At 47.0% G+C, this 24,531-nt stretch overlaps 2 protein-coding genes across 4 annotated transcripts; one reads left to right on the top strand and one right to left on the bottom strand.

The window, feature by feature from the left end:
• Positions 1-161: 161 nt before the first annotated feature.
• slc4a1ap (solute carrier family 4 member 1 adaptor protein) lies at positions 162-11,646 on the bottom strand. Its single transcript, XM_056590289.1, has 14 exons — positions 10,806-11,646; positions 10,494-10,722; positions 10,059-10,187; positions 9,083-9,143; positions 8,816-8,955; positions 8,290-8,450; positions 7,934-8,003; positions 6,733-6,922; positions 4,383-4,476; positions 3,799-4,036; positions 3,225-3,302; positions 2,412-2,491; positions 2,029-2,092; positions 162-1,638 (listed from the first exon to the last, which is right to left on the bottom strand). Exons 1-14 carry the CDS (start codon positions 11,643-11,645, stop codon positions 1,589-1,591), a joined length of 2,424 nt encoding a protein of 807 aa, XP_056446264.1. The 5' UTR covers position 11,646; the 3' UTR covers positions 162-1,588.
• A 224-nt stretch (positions 11,647-11,870) lies between these two features.
• Positions 11,871-20,153, top strand: supt7l (SPT7 like, STAGA complex subunit gamma). Of its 3 annotated transcripts, none has more exons than XM_056591182.1 (5): positions 11,871-11,943; positions 12,133-12,562; positions 13,106-13,394; positions 14,419-14,656; positions 16,523-20,153. In XM_056591182.1, the coding sequence occupies exons 2-5, from the start codon at positions 12,138-12,140 to the stop codon at positions 16,846-16,848; spliced, it is 1,278 nt and encodes a 425-aa protein (XP_056447157.1). In that variant the 5' UTR covers positions 11,871-11,943; positions 12,133-12,137; the 3' UTR covers positions 16,849-20,153. The 3 variants fall into 3 exon arrangements, with proteins under 3 accessions (XP_056447157.1, XP_056447156.1, XP_056447158.1); XM_056591181.1 differs by having other exon boundaries at positions 13,106-13,430; positions 16,523-20,151; XM_056591183.1 differs by lacking the exon at positions 11,871-11,943 and having other exon boundaries at positions 12,138-12,562; positions 13,106-13,430.
• The last annotated feature ends 4,378 nt before the right edge of the window (positions 20,154-24,531 follow it).

The raw sequence follows: 24,531 nt of genomic DNA, 5'->3' as shown, positions 1-24,531 counted from the left end.
GTAAAACTAAGAACAATTTTGAGAGCTGTACAAGTGGACAAGGAGAGGGACTGAAAGTGAAGGAGGAGGTAGAGGAGGTCAGAGGAGGTCAAATATGTTTACACAAATCCCAGAGTATGTCTGAGAGGCAAGCAGAAAGAATAAAATAAAAAGACACTGATGCAAAGCAGAGGTTCCAACTCAATTGAAAACAGGCGTCAACAGGAAGCACTGAAAATGAACCTCACAAACAAAATCAAGAAACCTGGTTCAACACATAATTACACAGACATTTATTAAACAGGTTACAAAATACAAAAGCTATTTTCATGGTTTCACAATGGTTTAAATTCAGAGGCAGGCTGCGACGTGGTTGGATAAAATACAACAAAAGAAAGCTGTGGAAAGAGAATGGTTGTGTGTATAGATTTGGCCTTAAGACAGCATACCACGCACACAAAACACACACAAGGTTGAGTCACAGTTACAGACAATCCTGTCAAAAGAAGTACTCCGTACAGAGATGGGCTGTGTGTGTGTGTGTGTGTGTGTGTGTGTGTGTGTGTGTGTGTGTGTGTGTGTGTGTGTGTGTGTGTGTGTGTATACACTCATACACACACGCATAGAATAAACTACACTTAGCTTGACTCATTATCATCTTGCGTTTCATCTAGTAAGCTATCCAAGTGTCCAGATGGTCAGAAAAGCTGCTTCAATGCTCACTTTATCTACCACCGCACCCCCCCTTCTGTCTCTCTTTGATGCACTCGCCTTTAAAAAAAAAAAAAGGTCATGCCAAAACCTCTAGAGCAGCCAAGTAGGGGTGTGGGTCCAGATTGGATGTCAGGTGGATTAAGCTGAAATGGGTGCGGCAGAGAGCCTCTTTAATCTGAACAGAGATCAGTCGGTACGATGGGACTGCCTGCTTCTTGGATGACATACAACAGGCTAGTGTGGTTATATAGATCATGGCAAACGAGCGCCGTACGCATATAGATAGAGGAAGGTTCTTTATGGCCCTCCGTTTGCACTCTATAGGGCACTATACAGTATGGGGGGAGCATGTTTGCCTAACCACACCAAGCGGTAGTGATATACATCAAGAGTGGCCAGGGGTTATTTGACTGTTACAAAACAGTTGGGGGGGGGGGGGGGGGGGTTAAAGTAGTTTGAATGACCTGCTCCTGGGTGGGATGACAGATGATGTGGAACACGCCAGATCGCCGCTTCCTCGTTCCTCACAGGCCCCTTAAAGGGTTAGCGCTTTACACCATTTCCAATGTCCTATGTGCAGGCACAAAACATCCACTGAAGTATTTCTGGACTTCCGACCCGCTTTGACCGAGGTCGAGAAAGGGTCCATAGATCGCAGGCCCAATCGTTTATCGCCATATATCATTTAAATAAGGTTGCGAATCGGTGACATGTTGCGTGGAGTCCGTTAATGAGGTGTAAGCTCATCTCGAAGAGGCCCTTCTCTCCGCCCCGGGGGGGGCCGAGAGGTGGACCCCACGGGCGTTCCCTAAGTGCTGACGATTCTCTCGCTCTGGGTTCACGGTGGAAAATATGAATGGAGGAAAGAAAGTGCCTTAGTCGCAAGGGTCTCCCTCTAGTAGCCAAATTTCTCGTTCAGGTGGGTGCGGCCATCTCCACTCTGGCCTGCGGAGACAAGAGGAGCCGTGTTACCCTTTAACTTCCTTGAATGCGTCACTGAATTCATGGAAGATGAGACAACAGGTGTGGCCGGCAGCATTCCACCCTTTAGGATGGCAGAGGTTGGCCACACGGGGTTCTCTCTCTCCCCGGCCCCGAGTGCACGGGGACCTGCATTTCTCCCAAGGCAATTCATCGTTGTCGTTAAAACTTATTCATTGGCGATTACAAACATGCGTGTGATTCTGACCGCTACTCCGAACGCTACTCCGAACGCTACTCCGAACGCTACTCCGAACGCTACTCCGACCAACGGAAAGGAGTAGGACAAACATGCTGTCAGGAGATGTTTCCCGGGTTTGGGGTGTGAAGCGGTCAACGAAACCCTGTTCCTACCTGTGGGAGGCAGCCAGACACAATAATCTGGGTCGTCCTCAGGGTACGGTCCAGTCACCGGGGGCTGCGGAAGAAAAGTTTTAGAAGAATTACAAAACGGCTGGAGTTTACATACCAAAAATCACCCCTTATTAATGTTAGTGTTTACGGCACTGGCTTCACCGATCCTTTTTGATTCGTTTTGTTTCATGTGTTCTGTGAAGCTGAAAATAAGTCGACGAGTTTGCAGACAGTAAAATATTCATCCATGCATCCATCGAGTGGAGTTAAAGGTTGGTTGACTTGTGCGTTGGCCGGCTGACCGCAGCACAGACAGGGGTGGCGGGGGCGTCTGGGTGCGTGACATGAATTCAAACAGACAAGGCCTGGCAAGGAGGGCTCACCCTGCTGGGTCCCAGCGCTTTCTTTCTGCCACTCCTCTTTGGACTGGGCTGCACCGCTGTCTCTCCTCCTTCTCCCGGGGCTGGGGCCAGACAGGCACAGAGACAGACAGAGGGAGGGAGAGAGAGAGAGACAGGCACAGAGACAGAGAGACAGACAGAGTGAGGGAGAGACAGGCACAGAGACAGAGAGAGGGAGAGAGAGAGAGACAGGCACAGAGACAGAGAGACATACAGAGGGAGGGAGAGACAGACAGAGGGAGGGAGAGACAGGCACAGAGACAGAGAGACAGACAGAGGGAGGGAGAGACAGGCACAGAGACAGAGACGAGGGAGGGAGGGAGAGACAGAGAGACAGACAGAGGGAGGGCCAGACAGGCACAGAGAGACAGACACAGAGAGGGAGGGCCAGACAGGCACAGAGACAGACCGAGAGACAGGCACCGAGACAGACAGAGGGAGGACCAGACAGGCAGAGAGACAGACCGAGGGAGGGAGAGACAGAGACCCAGAGAGGGAGGGAGAGACAGACAGAGGAACAGAGAGGCAGAGAGACAGACAGAGAAACAGAGAGACAGATAGACAGACAGAGGAACAGAGAGACAGAGACAGAGACAGAAACAGAGCGAGAGAGACAGCAATAGGCCGAGAGAGACGGACGGAGAGGGAGAGACAGACAGAGAGATAGAGAGGGAGACAGAGACAGCAATAGGCCGTGAGAGACGGACGGAAGCAGTTGCACGAGGGCCAATATTGCTAAGCTGCAGATAATGACATAAAATGATTGAATGAGTTCATCGAAAAAGAAATGCCCACCAGGACTTGAAGAGGGAGCCATCTTGGGGCTGATGGAAGGTCGCTGCTTCTCCTCTGCCCTCGGCTCGTCTCGGTGCTCTGATAGAAAATAATAAAAACATGAAAAGACATTGAATGAAGAAAGACATGAAAAATTCCCAAGGATTGGTGTAAATATATTTTAACCTTACTATCAAGAAATAATGGATTTGTTTGTCGTTTGGCTAAACAGATACATTTTTTGAAACAGGAAATGAAGTGGACCTTTTTTGCCAATGGATCATTTGTTTAGTCATTCAGTTTGAGGAAGGTCATGCATCTCAAGCAAGATGCCCGTGTGCTTCATAACTACTGCCACCCAGTGGCAGTAATAAATAAAGAAAGGAGGGGTTTACGAGTTATTAACCATTTCAATTCAAAAGGTAAAGTTGAAATAGAGCAGCCTTCAAGAAGAGCCTGTAATTAAACCGTACAGCATCACATGGACCCTCTCCAGCACACACTAAACTACCCCATGGTAATCCTCCGAATCAAAGAGGTGCACCGTGGGAGCCCTGACGGCGTTCGGCACGGCGCCTTCTCCATCCCCTCTCACCGTCGCTGGTCAGGGAGGAGGCGGGCTGCTCGTCCTCCACGGCCCGCGCGGGGGACCCGGCCTGGGGCTCCGCGGGGGCCGGAGAGCCCCCGTCGCCGTCTTTACTGCTGTCCATCTTCTCCTGAAGTTTCACAGCTCGCTCTTCTTCCTCGTCATCTTCATCCTCTTCCTCCTCCACCCCTCCGCCTTTCATGTTGAAGAGCTCCGCTGGAAGGTTGGCGCGTTTAGGGGGCAGCTTCTACAAGAGAGAGAGAGAGAGAGACAGAGACAGAGAAGGAGAGACAGAGACAGAGACAGAGACAGAGACAGAGACAGAGACAGAGAGCGAGAGCGAGAATCGAGAGAGACAGAGACAGAGACAGAGACAGAGAGAGAGACAGAGAGAGAGAGACAGAGAAAGAGACAGAGACAGAGAGAGAAAGAAGAGAGAAAGAGAAAAGGGATGTGCTTTAGTAATGAAAATGAAAGGCAGTTGAGGGAAGGTGAGGTCAATGATCAGAGGACAACAACTACACATTTACTGGTCACGCTACTAATTGAATTATGACAATCATAAGAGACTGGACTAAAACGTTTGTACCTACCCCGATAGTACCGGTCTTCAGTTTGTATTTGGTGCCTCCCTTCATGGCCCCAAACAATGGTAAGGCCTTCTTTGCCTTCAGTGGATCTGAGGAACTGCCATCCGCCATGCACACATCACGGTGACATTTGGTTCATTAAGCTTCAGCTAAGGTAAACATCTAGGTGGACACGCCCACCAGTGATGTCATAAGGGGCAGATTTCCAAAACGGCTTGTAACTGCTAATCACACCACACCGGGTGGCATGTCATGGGACCTTTAAATTACGCTTGGAATTGATATTTACAATGCTAAAAAGCGGTGAAATATTCTTGAATGACGCTTAAAGGTTGGGTATGGGATTTGCGAAACGCCAGCAGATTTTGAAAATACACAACTCAAATGGTCCTACCCCCTCTCCTTCAACGCTGACTCTGACTCCACCCATTCCAAATACCTGGACGCTCAATCATGCACGAGCGCGAACACAGATGCGCGAGAGCGAGCCAGGCTAGCGTAGGTTTTTGTTAAATAACATGGCGAATAGAATTGTCTTCTACTGCTAGGTCCAAATGTGGATTAACTAGTTCCAGTAGCTACCGCAAGATAACAACAAACAGGAGCTTGCTCTGGGTCACGAGCTCTGGGTCACGAGTACTGCACGAAGGGGCGGGGCACGGGGAGTGCAGTACGACCGTTTGATTGACGTACTTACTGTCCAATGCAACTCGGTGGCTCTGGAAATCATTGGCTGGAGTTTTTCTATGGAGTTAGATTCATGCCAAAACCCCTCACACACGTAAAACGTGTTTTGCTCACGCAAAACGATTTTTGCTCACGCATAACGATTCACACGCACACAAAACGTGTTTTACTCACGCAAAATGATTCACACACACGCTCAGTGTGGTTTGCAAATGCAAAACATCATTCACAAACTAAAGCATTTTGCTTCAGAAACAAATACAGTATGTTTTACACAAAGTACAAAAAAAAATCCTTCAAGTACACAAAACAATTCTACAAGCACGGAACACGAAAGCTGCGCGTGGATCGGAATGCATTTGCGCACGGATCGGATTGCATTTGCGCACGGATCGGATTGCATTTGTGTGAGGAACAGCAAGGCGGAAAATTAGTGCCAAAAGTCACGTGACAAATAAATGTCCTGTTATTCACACTACACAACAGCAGGTGGCGGTGTTGAGTCAGTTTAAGGACGCCAGGACGATCTTTTTTCTCCCCAAAATCTTTATTTGATGCCGGCCAAACGTGTGTGGATTCAACTCCATACTATGCGACTTGCCGCCCCTTTGTCACGGAATCGTACGACACGGAGAAAAGCTAGTTTGGGAGATTAAATTGAACAAAATGAGCGGCCAACAGGTGAGTCCAATGGAAGTGTCGCCACTCTGTTTTGGAATCAAATAAAGATTTTGGGGAGAAAAAAGATCGTCCTGGCGGCCTTAAACTGACTCAACACCGCCACCTGCTGTTGTGTAGTGTGAATAACAGGACATTTATTTGTCACGTGACTTTTGGCACTAATTTTCCGCCTTGCTGTTCCTCACACAAATGCAATCCGATCCGTGCGCAAATGCATTCCGATCCACGCGCAGCTTTCGTGTTCCGTACTTGTAGAATTGTTTTGTGTACTTGAAGGATTTTTTTTTGTACTTTGTGTAAAACATACTGTATTTGTTTCTGAAGCAAAATGCTTTAGTTTGTGAATGATGTTTTGCATTTGCAAACCACACTGAGCGTGTGTGTGAATCATTTTGCGTGAGTAAAACACGTTTTGTGTGCGTGTGAATCGTTATGCGTGAGCAAAACACGTTTTGCGTGAGCAAAACACGTTTTGCGTGAGCAAAACACGTTTTGCGTGTGTGAGGGGTTTTGGCATGAATCTAACTCCATATTTTTCGAGCCCTGCCCGTTCCACAGATGATTGACTTATTTAATTTTCCTGTCAGTACTTCTAACTCAGTGGCTGTAAGTGGGTTATGATAAGGATTTCAAGTAATTTTGCAAAAATGGCCAAAAAAGCGAATTCCATACCAACCTTTAAGCGGGAGAATGTTTAAAATATGTGTATTCATTGTGATGTCACCGCAAATCAATTTTCTCAAAAATGTTTCCCTTCATCCCAACTGTCTTTAGCGCATGCACACAAACCCCAAAATCCCTTTATAAAAATGACTTTTCAGAACAAAAAAACGTCTTATCGACATTGCTACATGCTATTATTAACCAAGTAGGGGTTATTAATAAAACATTAAACTCAGGAATGCTAACTGGCACAGACTGCAGGGATGGGGGTTGGACCCCAGAACCTGTGGGTGCTGGGAGCCAGGCCCCGGGGGGCCCTCACCTGGGCTGCAGGGAGGGCAGCTGGGCCGGCCTGGTGAGCTCCACCAGCTTCTGGAGCCTCTGCACCTCCTTGCGCATGTCGGCCACGTGCACGTGGAGCTTCCGGCGCTCCACCGCGTCCATGGCCGCCTCGCTGCGCACGGCGCTCATGAAGGCGTCCAGGGGGTCCTCGCTGGAGGAGCCCGAGGTGTCTGTGGAAAGAGTGAGGGGGAGGTTGAGGTAACGGAGAGATACAATGACGACCACTAGGAGGAGCACTAAACTATGTGTACTACATTGAGTATTATGTAGGGGTTATGAGGGTGGATTCAGACCCATTCAGACGCAGACTGCTGCAATGGTTTGGGTGCGAGTGTCACTTCATGGCCCATTTGTGCGACGCCATGTTGTAATACAACGCCAATCGACTGCACGGCGATTCACGTCTTCGTACTTCCTCGTGGCAGCTCTGGAAAGAACCACATGGCTGCGAGTGCGACCTGTCGTACTTCCAACTTCCCAGCTGCACGGTAAACAGCGAATGTCACAATGCGGACGTGACATTCGGTAAACATGGTTCTTCTCCCAGTGGGCGTGTTCCGGTCGGATCGCTGGCTTATGGGATTGATCAGCGCAGTGACGTTAGGATGCGTTTCTCCGAAAGTTCGCATTACCCCCATTCAAATGAATGGTTGAACTGGGTTTTTAACAGTGGTGTTCTGCCTGGTACTCCAACAATCCACCTGTTATACACAAGTTGCTCTATTAAAGCTGCAAATGGAATGCGCAATTTGCCTCAAGGGAACTTAAGTAGGACATTACTTTTTATTAGAATCTTTTTTAAAGATTAAAATATATTTACAATTAAATAGGCCTATATTATCCATCTTGGTTTGAACTTTCAGTAATCTATTTGGTGTACAATAACATATTTTGTTACTGCCATAAAATGTTTGTTGTTTCACAATATTTTTTATTTCACAATAAAAAGCAGCATTTATGATTTAGTCTGCATTCAATTACACTGGGAAATAACAATAAATAAATAGCATATACGGCTCTGTCCGTTTTCATAGCAACCGAATAACAACTATATCATACTCTATACAGAGCACACAAAAACTTTTATAGAGGGCTTGGCTAAGAGGCAAGGAACCCAAAGCACACCCTATGGACCCATTCGTGCCCAACACACACACACACACACACACACACACACTTACCTTTGCCCCCGGCGTTGAGCTTTTTCAGGCTCTCGCTCAGCTCTTTCTCCACACCTGCCAGTTTGGCAACCTTAACAGAAACAAACACACTCAGGACAAATGGAGGTGAAAGCTGAAGCCGTTGATTCACTGTAATGCGTGTGTAAACCCCGACTGACCCTGAGGAATGTCTTCAGGTTCTACTTTCCTACGGCTATAACCGAGAAACAACAAAGATACAAAAGTATCCGTATATCTAAAAGGAGAATGCATGCACTATGGTTTTTGATTTGGGGGGCTAATTTCCTTAGAAAAATGCTCTTTAAATATCGCTCTTTATAAAAAAGCGTAAACAGCGAGGGGTGTGCGGTTCGTACCAGCGAGTCGTACGTCTCCGGCCGCTCTGCGATCTTGCCGGCCTTCTTCATGCGGTCCTTCCTCTTCTTCTCCACGGCGCCCGTGCGGTCCAGGAAGGTGTCGTCGTCGCTGCCGTAGTAGTCCTCGTCCTCCCAGTTCTTCTTCCTACGCTTGCGGGACACTGCGTGTTCCAGTGCGGTGGGGGGGGGGGGCAGTGGGCAGGGGAGGGGAGGCCAATGAGAGGAAAGATGAATTCAGTTCAAAACTGAAAAGTCGAAGTCTAACCTTTGCTTATCCTTATTTTTACTTGTCTAGGTGTTTTTGGTCTTTAAAGTTTTGAAGGTCATTTTTTCCCTTGATATTTCTCAGTTATTTGTCTTTTCTTGGTCGTTCCGTTTTTCCTTTCGCACGATCCGCGCAGACATATCAGCACACACTCCTTTAAGTCCCTGTGTGTTTAAAAACAAAGCGCTTGGCTTTGGCTTGACAACTATTGGCTCCTCAAAAAGGTTGTTTCGAGGAGCCAAATCCGATTGGACGCCTCACCGGCTTCCTGGCGCAGCACGCCCCTGGCCTCCAAGATGCGACAGGACTCCAGGCAGCACTGGATGGCTGCGTCTTTCTTCTTCCCAGTGTGGGTCACCTCGGCAACCAGCTGCTTGCCTGAAGCATCGTCCACTGGCAGCCTGGAGGGTACACAGTACGGACATGAGCTGCTGGATGAAGGTACACCGACACACTAGTGGCCCAGACCTTTGATGTTAACACTGAGTTTACCACCACAGTACAAATGTATTTCTCTTCCGTCCTTACCTTATCCTACAGAGCCACGCGCCGTGGTTTTGGTCCTCGTATTCAAACTCCAGCTCCTCTCCTAGGCGGAAGAGTGACATATAGTCGTCCATTTAGAAGGTTTGAAGGGTGACATCATAGTTATAATAATGATCCATTAATGGGTTTGTACATGTTGTTAATGTACACATCAGACAACTGCATTTTTTCAAGCCTCAGAACAAACCATGAAAAAAACAAACCTTTTTTTCATGGCTCAAAATAACTCATAGTTGCCGTTTTGTGTCAGGTCATTGCATTGAAGGAACACACACACACACACTCTTTGTACATTTCTAATCTAAGGCTTTACAACCGTTAAACATGCAGTTCCGTCCAAGAAAGGAGTCAATCCCATGTCTCTGGGAGTGTGAAGGAACACTTCAAACGAATCCCCCCCCCTCAGAACCATGCCCCTTTGGGGAGGTCCCAGACACGAGAGCCCTGTGCCGTGTTCCAATACCCGTACTTCCATGAGTATACTTAAAGGAAGTACACTATCTGCACTATCCGTACTCACTTGAGTACGGTAATTTTTCAGATGTGAGTGCCGTTCCAAATCGAGTACTCCGTGGTGCACTTACCGGAAATTACGATCACGACTGCCGCCGCGGCTCCTCCCCCGCAATAAACATCCCGCTTTGAACGGTGAACTCTTTACGCCTAGCAGCTATAAAAAGCTATAAAAACTATAAAAACTACAAAATAACTCTATTAATGGAGGCTATGTGGAAAATGCGCCGACTTTGGCTCAGCCTGGCTCCGCCTCCGCTACGTAGCTAAGATGGCTGCTGTTGAGTACGGGGAGTGTCCTTCGATCCACACTTCACGATTAGCCCGTTTTGAGTACGGCATCCGGGTCCTTGAAGTATACTTCTTTTCGCCGGATCTGAATTGGAATAGTACGCAGTACGGACAGTACGGGTATTGGAACACGGCCCTGGTCTTTTGATCTCACCTTCTCTGTCATAGAAGCCCTGCAGAGCTTTCTTAGGGTCCTTCAGGTAGGCTGCCTCCTGGTCCTCCTGGAACTCTGTGGCAAACGGGTTCTCCTCATCCTCGTCCTCCTCGGGAGCAGCCTCCTCAGCTGCAGCACAGACAGAGAGAGTCAATGCAAAGGTTTGTTTGTCTGTTGGCGGGAGGCTTAATACAAGCAATTTGACAAACGATATTTCTTCCAGTATGTGTATACAATCTAGAATGTATACAAAGAAAAAGAAAAAAGATAGATGGTATTAACTAGTAGCGTCATTCTTGAATAAGCTTTATTTAACCTGCGGCCATCTCGGTTCTAAAGGCCAGCTAGTGAGGGCAATGAACATTATAGGTAGACGAGCCAACGCAGGGCTACTTGACACAGGTGTAGCTCATTCATTATGCATTCCAAGCTTACCCATTCCCCAGGAGCAGCCTGAATCTCCTTTCTTTCCTTTCCCCAGGTTCTTGTTGCCTGCTCCTTCCCCCTCCATCTCTCCCTCCTTGACGTCCTTATCCTCATCCTCCTCCTCATCAGAGCCTTCTCCCATCATCCTCTTCTCGAGCTCTGCTCTCTGCTTGCGGGACCGCTCCTTCAACTCTGTCACCGTATGCTTCGACTCCTCCTCCTCGTCGAACTCCGGACCCTGTGGAATGGTTATTAAGATGCAAATGTTTATCTCGTAGAAGCACACTGCAGCAATGTATTACTTAGAGATCAATTCTTTACCTGCAGAATAAAGAGTCTGGTGCTCCCGCCAAACTTTAGCACATGGCCTACATGCAATCTGACGTATGTCTTTGGAGGAATTTTGATTTTGTTCACAACGGTGCCGTGTGTGCTTCCTAGGTCATGGATGTAGAATCCTCTCTCCTCGCCCTCAATGCCTTCTTCTCCAGACTGGCTCCGGAACTGCAAGACCGCGTGATACCTGGAGATGGAGGGATGCTCCAACGAGACGTCACACACGGGTAGACGACCGACTACGAAGTAACTGCTGTGTGTGAGAGGTAATGTGTCCAAAATAGCACCGTTCTTCAAGATTTCGAGTTCATACGGAATCTCTGACGCAATCCCTCCCCACAATGGCTCTGTGTATGGGATCGGGGGGTGAGGCTTGAATTTAGCAGCAGGTGGACCGTTGACTGGATATATCCTTGGTCCCGCTTCCTTGGTTTTCAGAGGTGCGACCACCTTTTCCTGGACGGATGCCATATCTCCATCTTCTTGATCTGTATTTGGAGACGTGCTTTCGTTTATAGAACTCGAACTTGGACCCCGAGGAATTTCGTCTTCAACTTTGCGTTTATCCTTCTCTGGTCGCGCTTCTGCGACCAGAGGTTCGAGTACTGGCTTGGAAGGAGTAACACCGCGCTTGATGGCGAGGGACGGTGCTGCAAAAAGAGCTGGTATCTTAAAAGTGTCATCAACTTCTTTTTCTTCTTGATTAAGATTTAATTTCTTTACGACACAATTATCAGTATTCATGGCCTCGTTAGTTTCCATGGCAGAGTGGGTTTCTTGTACTGCAATATTTTCATGCACTTCTGACTGAGAGGAGTCCGCCATGTTTATTTGGTTCTCTCATAAAAGTGTCCGGGTCCTAAATCACAAAATTACCAATTTTGAATTGAGAAATCATATACATATATATATATATACGCTTTAAATTTAATGATATGCATATAAATCTAAAATAATATTCACGATGATTTGATGTTCACTACATTTAATGCGATTTACTTTATTTTGTAGCGGAACCAATACCTAGGCGTAGGGTTGTTCACCCGAAGTGTTTTGCAAGAAGGACTGTAGCTTCGGTTCTGTGTCGTTCATACTAAACTACATGATTCACAGTTTCAAAGATGTAAGTTAATTTACTTTGGTTGAATACACTATCTTTATATATAAAAAAATCTAATAATAAATACCAATGCTAAACTTCTATATGCAACTGTTTGTAAATTAATTGTATTCCAACATCTTGGGATGTTGGAATACAACGTGATGTTTATGTGACGTTTATTGATAAAAACCTGTTTGTATCTTTAATCAGTCAACATGATGAGGTATTGGGGAGAGATCCCGGGACCGGCTGCCGCCCCTCCTAGCCGCAGCTCCTTTGACCTGCTACAGCGCGAGTTTCGCTCCGTGGAGGTGCAGGACCCACCACTCCACCAGCCGTCCGCCCAGCGTCCCCGACCCACCACAATGCTGGACATCCCGTCCGAGCCCTGCAGCCTCACCATTCACACAGTACAGCTCTGCCAGCATGTCCGCCGCCTCCGTAGCCTGCTGACAGCTGCCCAGACACAGGGCTCATCAACCTCTGAGGGCGGCAACAGACTCGAGGAGGCCGATACAAACCTTCCCCTTCGACCCCCGACACCACCAGCCATGCCAGACGACCTCTTGCCCCTGGACAGCAAAGCCCCTCGGCAGCCCTTCCAACTCCGCCACAGTGATCCTGAAAGTGATTTCTATATGTGAGTTGTACTGGGATCATAAGGACTGAGCGATATCAACAAAACCTTGATACTAGGCCCTTTATGTAACCCAATAATAATAACACTATAATTAGTTACTGAGTTACAGAGTGACCCAGTAACTTACTAAGACCCCGTAGTATGATCGATTTGTTCAACACTCCTCCTCCTCTGATGATGATGCTGCAACCTCCAGTAGTCTGGTGCAACACAACTGCTTTCATTTGTTACCTGTTTGTTAATATTGATAGACCAGGCTACTGCGGCATAGCAGCAGCCAATATATGTGAGTTATAGTTGAAAAGCATTGACACATTTGTTTCAACGCGGTAGAAACAGGATCCTGCTGAATTCATCTTTAGGAAGTACGTATCTTGAAAGATTGATTGGAGAATCCTGAAAGTATTCAACCTCACTGTTTGGAATAGGATCCCCCATATGAGACCCAGGAAAGATGGATCCATTAGGCTAATTCTTTTGGCTCCAAAAACTAAAATTATGTTCTATCCCCATCTCTCTCGCCCCCGTCTCCCTCCGCCTCAGAGGCAAAGGCGAGCCGGTGACGGAGCTCAGCTGGCCGTCCTGCCGGCAGCTGCTCTACCAGTCGGTGGCCACGGTGCTGGCCCACGCCGGCTTCCAGTCGGCCCAGGAGAGCGTCCTGGAGACCCTCACCGACCTGGTGCACGAGCGCTACCTGCGGCTCGGCCGGCTGCTGCGCGTGGCGGTGGACCGGGAGGCGCGCGTGGGTGCCAGCCCCTTCCCCGACGTGGTGGAGCAGGTGTTCCACGAGGTGGGCATCGGCAGCGTGCTGAGCCTGCAGCGCTTCTGGCAGGTGCGCATCAAGGACTACCACAGCAACATGCTGCAGGTGAGCAGAGGGAGCAATCGACGGGGTGATGGTGGATCCATCGACGGGGTGATGGTGGATCCATCGACGGGGTGATGGTGGATCCATCGACGGGGTGATGGTGGATCCATCGACGGGGTGATGGTGGATCCATCGACGGGGTGATGGTGGATCAATCGACGGGGTGAAGGTGGATCAATCGACGGGGTGATGGTGGATCAATCAACGGAGTAATGGTGGATCAATCGTCGGGGTGATGGTGGATCAATCGACGGGGTAATGGTGGATCAATCAACGGGGTAATGGTGGATCATCGACGGGGTGAAGGTGGATCAATCGACGGGGTGATGGTGGATCAATCAACGGGGTAATGGTGGATCAACCGACGGGGTAATGGTGGATCAACCGACGGGGTGATGGTGGATCAACCGACGGGGTAGTGGTGTGGATCAATCGATGGGGTAATGGTGGATCGTCGGCGGTTTAATGGTGGATTGGGTTGTTTATGGTTTGTCGCTTGTGTTTCTGCTGAGAATGCCATCTTCAAGATGACAGATTTTATGTTTGATTTGTACCTTTTTTAGAATGGTGTGGTTAACAGCTTGGTTTATTATATCTGTCTTCTATCTTGTTTATTGAATTATTATGTACTTATTATTATGAATAGGTGATTGCTTCTCCAGATCAAAATTGTCTTTTAATGCAATAAAGATCTGTGGTTAGTGAGCAAATGAGAACAGAGAAAATGCAATACCTTGGTTTAATCAATTACTTTCAATTCATCAATTGGAAATTCAGAGAAACAACGTGAGCACTGATGCGTCTACGTAGACAATTAAATCTGCATAATCGGGCTTAATTCAGAAACATGTAGGAATTGTGTCCGAATTTTCTACATGGACCTTACCTCCAGTAAACGGTGATATGTGGCCCCCAGGACGGGGATCCCCTCTCCCCCCTGGGTCCCCTCTCCCGGCAGTAGCACTCACCCCGCGGCCTCTCTCCCCAGGTGAGCAAGGACCTGGCCGAGGAGTATGAGCGGCTGGTGAACCCGGAGAAGGCCCTGGAGGACTCCAAGCCCCCGCGGATCAAGGAGGAGCCCCTGAGCGACATCTCCTTCCCCGTCAGCGAGGAGCCCGAGGCCGACCCGGCGTCCGGGGACCAGGCCCTGCCCATCGGTGTGCTCGGGGCCCACGGCGAGAGGCTCCCCGCGGGCCTGGACGGAGACCCCTCCCCACACGCCTCAGGTGGGCCCCACTGTTTAGTACATTTGATGTTTGGGAAACGTTGTTTGGAGTGGGTTGCTGTGGCACAATACTTCATGTGGGCTTACTGTTTGAGTATTGGTGCTAAAATACAATTAGTTATTATTCATTATTTTCATTAATCCCAAATGGGAAAGGAGGGTGTGATAGCCAAATTGTTATGTATTTATAAATGTGTGAGTGTGTGTGTATATATGCATACATACATACATACATACATACATACATACATACATACATACATACATACATACATACATACATACATACATACATACATACATACATACATACGTACGTAAATACGTACGTACGTAAATACGTACGTACGTAAATACGTACATACATACAGAGAATTAAAACTACAAAAATATAGAGGTAGATATATCTTTTATCCCTGGAAGAAGGGATCCCCTACACTGCGTTTCTTCTCAAGATTTCTTCCTTGCTGATTCAAGGGAGTTTTTTCTTGCCCGTGTGGGGGCATGGGTAAAGGGGGGTGTCACAAATATTTGGCCTGTTAAGCCCTTTGAGACTGTAATGGTGATTAAGGGCTATACAAATAAAATTGAATTGAATTGAATTGAAATGAATCTTTACACAAAGAGTAGTAGAATTCTAGATGAATATAATAATAGATGTTAACATTACCGGCAAATGTGGTAGACTTTAATGGCAGTATAAGATGCATTATTGGATCAATACTTTATTGACCATTGAAACATGCGTATCTAAAGTGTCCCATTCAGCCCCTCCTGAGAGTCCAGATATGCAATCAGCATTGTGCAAGTGTCCAGGGAAATGTGCAGCAGTTGTACGGGTAATGGCCAGTTTTAATGAGTTACAGATACATAAATGTTGGGTCCAGAACGGTGGAAAATTCATTACTGTGTCTTCCATTCCACATCCGATACATACAAAGGAAATATGGATTACAAACCACAGAAGGTATAGCGCACACACGTCCCCTATGGGTACACAATACGTGCGCACACACACTTTCATCCCACCATAATGTGCAATGGGGAAAATAAGACAAAAGAACAATCAAACAAAAGTGCTCTTGCTGCTTATCATTAAAAGTCGATTGCTTCGAGTGAGGATTGCACGTATATTTGTTCTTGTTGGCCATCAGTGGCCACACACAGTCAATTTAATTGTGGATGGGGAGGGAGAGGTAGAGGGACAAGGAGATGAACAGTTGGGAGGGAGAGGAACCGGGAGGTAGGGAGAAGGGGATGGTGCCTTCTTTTATGCTCCAAAAACCCTCCAGTGCACAGCCAGGTCATGTGTCTGACTGAGTGGTTTTTGTGGTTGGCCGTAACCTTTCCTGCAGCGTGGACCGCCGCTCTGGTGATCTCCCGCTCCCCGCTCACAGGCGGACCGCCATGCTGGGCTGTTGCTGTTAGAATGAGACGGAACACTCTCCGCCGAGCACTGCCGGGCCGCCCCCTGTGCCTCTGAGCAGCTCTCAGAACCACGGGACTGCCTCTCCCCTCTCCGCTCTCCATCCAGAATAAATAACAAGATCACATTTGGAACTACTAGGACACACATAGGCATTGGGTGACTATTGAATATAGGAATAGTTTGTAATGTTTTAACGTGAGGGTTGTGAGTCCACATTGGTCCACATTCAAGTGTCATTTACAGGGAAAGGTTAGTACTAATTAGCCATCCACAGTCCTGCCATGATGCTATCAGGTATTTCATGTGTCAGAATGAAATACCTCCAAGCCATACACACTCCAGTCCTCCTACTGTCCAGGAGGCACACCCCCGACTCTCTGGAAGGCCTCCTCCCTAGCGTACAGCAGTCCCATAACCCCCCCTCTTCTCTCCCTGAAGGCGGCGGCCGAGGCGGCAGTCCCTCTCTCTGGCCACACGTGAAGATGGAGCCCCAAGAAGGGGAGGAGGGCCAGGGAGCCAACCACCACCACCACCAGCCCCATCCCCACCCCCACCACCAGCCCCACCACCTGGGGGGGGACGTGTTTGAGGAGGGCGGGCCCATGTCCACCATGAGCGAGTCGGGCGGCGCCATGGCGCCATCCCCCACGGGCGGGGGGGCGGCGGCCTCGGACGGCAGCTACGCCTCGCACTCGCCCGACTCCCTGTTGGAGGCCTCGCCCGTCTTCAACCAGAGGCCCCGCAAGCGGGCCAAGAAGATGTGAGGATAATCTCTGACGCACGCACGCACAGGCACACACACACACACACACACACACACACACACACACACACACACACACACACACACACACTTTGTCAACGGAGCTTGTCAAAGGCACTTGAGCTCCCGGCAAAGTCTGCCACGTCGGTCGATCTGCCATCTGACAAATGGTGTGTCAGGCGGGTAAGGAGCGTTTTGCCGCACCACCGCTCCAGAAGAGTCGGGTGGACGCCGCAGCGGTTGGTGAGGGGACGCTCCACCCTATTAACACCGCACCTGGACGTGTGTAAGCCCTGCCAGGTGGTGAGGGGAACCCCAGGCCGTTACAGTGCAGATCCACGAGGAGGTGGGACACACTAAATCATAAAAAGAGGGGGGGGGTGGGGCTTATTAAGTATGTTGTGCTTCTTTTTTTTTTTTATCTTGTGTTTGTAAATGCAATGTATGATCTATGTTCAGCGTTTTGTAGTGGAATATAGGGTTTGTGATTTACAACTGAAAGTGTACTTTTTTCAAGTTTGAAATCTATAGATGAAATATCCGATGACTAGCCTATGAATCACCATGGGTTGTTTATTTCATGAGCATCTCACACCTCGTTTCTACACCAAACTTGTTTGTTTCATGCAGCATGCAGTATATCTTTAACGGCGTTAGCTTCTGCTGCTGAGTGCCTAGCTATAAACACTCAGGATGGCGGCATCTGTTGTTGCAAATAAGGAAAGCTGTGAATGCAGCTCCACAGTCTGTAATGGCTTGGTTATCTGCATCATAAAGACGACATTAATCCTGCGGTAATGGCTCATTAATTACAGCATTAATACATTTGGCATGCAAAATTAGCAAGCGCTTTTTAAAAGACTTCTCTTACTTATCAATTTGAGCGATAGACGGGTGCGTCCCTTTGACCCTGAGGACAAACAGATTTGGTTGTTATGAGTGCTTATCTGTTGTCCTTCCACATTTGTATTGAATTCATTTGAAATGATGTTTATTTGCACTGTCCCTATGGTGCTGCGGCTGAAATCCATTAAAACATTTTCCACTTATTATTAGTTTCCAGAGAAGATCAAAATGCAGCCTTCAGTCTGTGGTCGCCTGTCCTTTTTATGTAAATCTCCCTTGGCGAAATCAAATTAGACTCCATATTGTGTACAAAGCTGTGTTCGCAAATGGGGCGAAGAAGGGGTGGGGTGGGGACACATTGTGTCCCCACCCCCACCCCTACACATTGTGTCCCCACCTGTGGGCTGTGTTTATAAGAAAGCCACAGTGTTTCGTTTAAGGCTTGTTCCTCGTATTAAGGTAAAGGGGTGGGTGCCAGCAATTAATCATAACGCTCACTATGTGGGGCGGAGGGGGGGTTACTACCTACCGCTGGAATCTAATCTGTCCAGCAGTGTTTCGGGAATGTGGTAAGCGTAAGAATTGTGTCAAATTGAACTAATGAGGAACGAGGGGAGGCGATGATTCAGGTAGAGCTGTCGGTAGGGGGACAAATTAGAGCAGAAACAGCAGCGTCATGGAAACGGGAGTAATGTGTGTGTCTTTATTTCTCTGATGATTTGGCGATTTGAGCTTCCGTGTAAGCATAATTAAACCACAATTAGGTTGATGGCTTCCTCGAGGTGCTGCATCTCTCAAGGAACTTTATTTGTTGTGATTATGTAAATCGCTAACAAAAAGGTTTTGGGCTAAATAGAAAAGCATACAAGGAGGAGGTAATACCAGCGGCAATTAAATGGCTGTACGCATGGGATACCACAAGTAATAAAGAAATCATGTTCTACCGGCTGTCGCTATTTTAGCTTGTGAGATGCCATTCATGGTGGTTAATAAATGATATACTAGGATAGGCTACCAGCCTTACCGTAATAGTTGCCCGCAATCCATCCATTTGCCATTGAATAAACTATATTCCAACTGTAGTATAAATAAAAAACAATACTTTTTTTCTCAAGGGATTTCAAGACGACGGCATTAAAAGATCTAGACACAACCTCTACTATTCCACTGGATGGCACCATTGTGCTACCAACATCCTCGACAATGGCCTACAAATCTATATTCTGGTCTAGGGAGAAAAGTATCAACCTTCTGGTTAACACTGTAATGGGCACTCCCCCAAACTCCCCAACTACCAAAGGAGGCACCCGTGTGAAGCCTCTCAATGGACATCATGTGTTTATCTATCGATGACGTTGGCTGATTCTTGATGAATGGACACATTTCATTAACAAAGAAAGACTAGCCTTATTTTGTTTTAATTGACCATACATTTTTCAATGAATGAATGTCGCCAGAAACTGCTAGCACGTATCACGCAGAATATCTTGTTAGTAATTCTGCTCCCAATACCATTATCTATTCTAGTGACGATGACGATTGATGATTCTATATATACCAGAGGTGATGAGTGAGCCAGATGCATCGTTGTTTATTTGATAGAGGTGGCTCTTTGAATCAGTGTTTTACTTGTAATTGTTTTGCCGTTTTAGCAACTTGAATTTGAGGGGGTTTCTCCACTACTTTATTGCAACAAAGGTCAAGCATAACCAATTAAGTGTTGCATCTCCAAGCTAGGTAGCAAGAGAGATCACAAAAATGCATAACAAGTAATTAGATGGCCTCTTGGTGCTCTACTCCCCCACGTGTGTGAAGTGATATGCAACTGCTTGTGGTGTACTCACGTTCAGGCTCTAAGTGAAGGGCCCGTTAGATTATATAATAAACAGCCCCCCTTTCTCCGATCTTAATATGCGACACAATTATTTTCAATACAATCTCCTAGTCCCACGGTCCCGATTTAACTGACCGCGAGTAATACATGCACTGGATTGGACCTTGGAGTTGGCCGCAGAGCAACTCCCTCTACATTCACGCCCATGGAAACACACACACACACACACACACACACACACACACACACACACACACACACACACACACACACACACACACACACACCAAAGGCGCAGCAATGAACACAAAAAGAGCAGCAATGAACGCACCCTCTCTGACCCCTATAGGTGTCTCTCCATTTCTCTCTCCCACTCTCTCACAGAGACATGCACACACACGCGCACACACATACACACATGCGCACACACACCTCATCTAAGTGATTGGGTGGAAGATGGATGGGAGGTTCGGAGAAGATGGACAGTCAGTCCTCAGTGTCAGAGGACCTGACGCAGTGTATAGGACATAGTTCCATCATGTCCCGTAGACGCCCTGCCTCACCAAATCAAATAAAGGCTATTTGACTCTCAAGGGCCCTGTTTGACGCCGATAAGAACTTGGTTGGGTGGATCCCCGATGAATCCAGCATGGCTGGTCGGCATCGTTGAGCAAGACGCCAATAATAGAAATACCAAAAAATCACTTAGTCCTTGGAGATAAAAAAGCGACTGCTGAATTACAAACAAATCATTAATAAAGAACATAAGTTAACAAAATACACATCCAAAGGGGCCGCAAGGGAGGGTAACGGCACAGCTCGACGCTTCAAGATAACAGGCCGTATAAATGGATCCATTGTTGTCTTTATCTTCCTACTTCTTGAGTCTAATTGTTATTCCTCTTACTTTTCCAAATTAGACTACTAATGACTTGTCATACTAAATTCCAGTGCTTACAGATCAAAGCTTTTCTGTGTATCTTAATATCCTGAATGAATCTCTTCAATGGTGCTTCTGTGTCATTCAGTGTTTTCTTTAATGATTGTTTGCATGCAGGAGTTGGGCGTAGGAGCCGGAATGTAATGAATGTTATTGTGTAGTAAGTCACGGGCAGTGCATGTAATACATGCACTCAGAATTACCAGAGCCGCTATAAGTGCAAGTCAAATAGCTTTTGAGTTCCTTATGGATTTCACTTGACTTGTTCATGCTTGCTAATCCTTTACAGGGACTTTAACTTAACTTAACGTCATTGAGCTGACTATTGGCAGTGCTCTCAGTCTAACTTTTAAATCATTTACAAAGCTTTTGCAGGGGCTGCTGGCTGCAGTTATTCATGTTCATTTTAAAAGCTGGTCGACGTCTCTTGAAAGGGTATCAATTGCGTTCATATTTGATGCGATTACCAATGTCAAGATTTTCGTGGATGATAAGGTTTTTTCAGAAAAAAAAGAACCATGGAGTAAGCCAAGCCATGAAAGGGAAGGTGAACAAATCTGACCCTGGTAGAAACTTTAAGTGAGCAAAATATCCCCCTTGTCTGTTTGCTGAACTCTTCAGTGACTTCTCCCTCTTCCTTCATACCTCCAACATCTCTAAAAAGTTGGATGGTCAGTCCCTCTTAGAGACACTGTGATGGTATACCAGTTACATAAATGGTGTTATTATTTGGACTCCTTTTAGCATGTCAAGCTAAGCCTGCGGCTAAATGAGGCTTGAATACATGATGAGAATACAGTAAGCGACCAGATTTGCCCGCTACTCACGGGCCTTGAGCTAGAGTATATATAGACTTGTATGCTTCAACGTAACCCTGCTGTCCAATGCTAAAGGAATCATCTGAGAGGGCTTCGCCGCCTCGGATGCTCTTTGGTTTTATATTGTTTGGCCTTCAAATGCCTTTGCTACACAAATTATTCAATTACTCCTTTTTAGCGTGCGGTGAGCGATAACGTTTGGCTGCCAGGGAGGGAGGAGAGAATGAAATTAACCTCAACTATCTTTCTGTTTGCCTTACCACTTTTATAATGAATTGTTATTAAGGACTCGCCGATCCAATAATGAATGTTGGACCTCGTACATAGATCCTTTTATTTTTGTTCATGGCCAACGAGGGACTGTGGTGGTAGTGTGACATTGATTTCCGGCAGACCCGTGTTAAATCTTGCTTGGATTAAAAATGAGAGGTTAAAGTTGAAAGGAAAACAGTTTGATGGTGAAACATTAATTATTTATCCCTTTCATTTCATGAATCTAAACATGACGCAGAAGGACCCAAACCGTGTTTGACTAAAACAAGAAAAGTACACCGGAAGAGTGGAAGTGACAAGCTACACTTGCTTGGCACGACATTCTAATTAGAATTCGTGTTCCGTGCTGATGTGCTTTTGCTGGAAAATATCTGCTAATGATCAGAAATACCCTCTAGGGCAGGAGACCTCTGTGATTTATATAGGCTGTCTTTAAACGCAAGTTTGTACACTGGGGGTGCCGGCTTTCTCCCTTGAATCCTAAAAAGGAGGCAATAAACAAGCACTGACGGCATGTAATCAGAGATCTAATATTTGTTAAGACGCTTCATAAACTCACTGCAGCTCGCCTCGTCCCCAAACAATCATCCCTTTCATCTTTTAGACGTCTTTCAAACAGGTAGCTTTCTAAAGCGTTCTCTTTCCCTCGTTCTCTTTCTGTCTTCGCCCTTCCCCTCTCTCTGCCAGCAGCATCCATACATCGAATGGAAACAGTTCAGGAACTCGGCTCAATGTTGATTCCTGCAATTCGGAAGTTTTTTCCGTTTATTTTGTGCCCTGCCTACTTGAGTATGCGAAGCTGCACGCATTCCTTTCCCCAAAAGCGGCAAGTAAAGGAGGAGGTGAAGGAGGTGGAGGAGCGGGACGGCTCACGGTAGGAGGGTGGAGGGTTGACGGATGACTCCTTGCTGCAACACAGTCGGCAGTCAGAATAAAGTGGGCCTCGAACAGCGTCTCTTCAATCTATAAGGATGAGGCCTCACATCCCCTAATAGAATCCCGTCTCACTTGCCTGCCTCTTCTGGGGGGAGTCCACAGACCTGTGTTATGGCATGATATGGCATGTGTAGAGCAGTATCATGTAGTAGTATATTAAGTCCAGTTTTGAATGGTGGCAGACCAAACCAAAGGACACAGCAGTTTGGCATCCAAAAACGTGAGAAGGACCCACATTTATTTCAATGGAAGCCTTTGTGTGACCTGTAAGATTTGCTCCATTTTGGCACCACAAGAAAAAACACCTCATCAAATTTGTGAAACGTCCAAAAGTTGGGAAAGCCATCCTCATGTTTGGCGATGCATCATTTGGAAACTCAAACAATGGTACGAAGACAACCGCGGCTTGACACATCCGCTTATCAACAATGGGGACTTGTCATTTCCATAACCTAACCCCCTCCTAGCTCCCACTCTGTGCTATAATTCAACTTATTAATGCAGACGAAGCAATCCCTACGGTCATTCTGAGCTCACGTCTGTGGGCGTAATAGAATTACAAACATCACGTAACACGTTGGTAAGCCTGCTTATTTTATAATACTCCCAAAAGTGCTGCTAGTCTACGTATAGGCTATCATGTCTCAAAGAACACTGTGTGTGTGTGTTTGTTTGTGTGGAAATGACTATAATGATCATAAAGAAGGCAATATAATAATAAAGCAGTTATTATGAGTAAACCTACAGAAGCATGGGTATGTATTCCATAACCCAGTTACAGGGAATAGAAGCGTTTCCCCCATTACAGTTGCGAATTGCACATGAATTAAAGATATTTGCCGTTTGGTTTTGTTTCTGTGGGCTTCGAAGAGGAAGAGAGAGACCTAGAGGGACACAGAAGACCTAAACGTATATCTGTGGAAGGGGGGGGCTGTGTCATAACTTGTCTTACTTGTACAATCTATTATCGTCTGTGCGACTCAAATCCTCAGCACAGCTCCACGCAGATCCCCGCCTCATCCCCTCCTCGTATACCCCACCGCGGCCACCTTGGTTGTAGCTCCCCTCCTCCACCCCCCTTTTCCTCCCTCACACACACACACACACTGGCATCATTCTTCATCCACAATAGAAAACATTGTGAACAAGTCTGGCTGGACCAGGGCCAAGGTGGTGAACTTTCAAGCTACACCTGCAAACAGGCGTAGCGACACCGGCGTGTGAGTGCTGACTGAGACCCCCCCCCCCCCCCCCCCCAAACCCGGGTCTGAGTGGACACGGACTCTGAAAGCGCCCGCGACAGCCTTGGCATCCAGCAGGACGGATTTTCTTTTCTTCGGGAACAAGGTGGCTGGGGGCTGTTGCCATAGTAACCGTTCATCCCGGCGTCTGTCTGTACAATCTGATCGTGTGTATTGAGTTCTTCTTATTATTTTCTTTGTGTTTTTTTGCGGCAGCTGGATGGAAACATGTCCCGGTCTGTTGTCTTCACCAGGCAATAAGAACATGTTCTAGAAGGAATTAATGGAGACAAAAACAATAGAGGTTTTCTTTCACACTGCCAGGGAACCTTTCGCCCTGCCGTATTATTCATTACTAGTCGGCTCCTTTTTTTATTTTGAGCCCCTTTTGTCTCTCGGCGTCCTCCTCAGGAAATTCTGCAAGGTTAAAGTAGTTAATTACTCTACCACGGTCTTGCTTGTGGAGTAATTACACTCTCTCGTTATCTGCACCCACCTCACAAAGACCACCTTTTCCTCCTCCCTCATGCACAGACCCTGTCCTCATCTGAACTGCTCATAGGCTTGTGAGTGGTATGCTCATGGTATTTCCACTGTTCATATTATGGGTTGTTCTATTTTCTTTCATGAACATGTCGTTTGAATCGTCCTCCTCGGAGCGGCCATTATAGATAATCTTGATGAGTCATTCTTTTTTTCCCTCTGTGTTCCAGATGTCAATGCATGGCTCACATTTAAAGTTAGTGTCTGAAGGGGTGGGGAGGAACCCTCCGCTGTTGAGGTGATGGTTCAGCGT

The sequence above is a fragment of the Gadus chalcogrammus genome, chromosome 5 (genome assembly GCF_026213295.1).
Source record: "Gadus chalcogrammus isolate NIFS_2021 chromosome 5, NIFS_Gcha_1.0, whole genome shotgun sequence".
Taxonomy (NCBI): domain Eukaryota; kingdom Metazoa; phylum Chordata; class Actinopteri; order Gadiformes; family Gadidae; genus Gadus; species Gadus chalcogrammus.
This window is presented reverse-complemented; position numbering and strand designations above follow the sequence as displayed.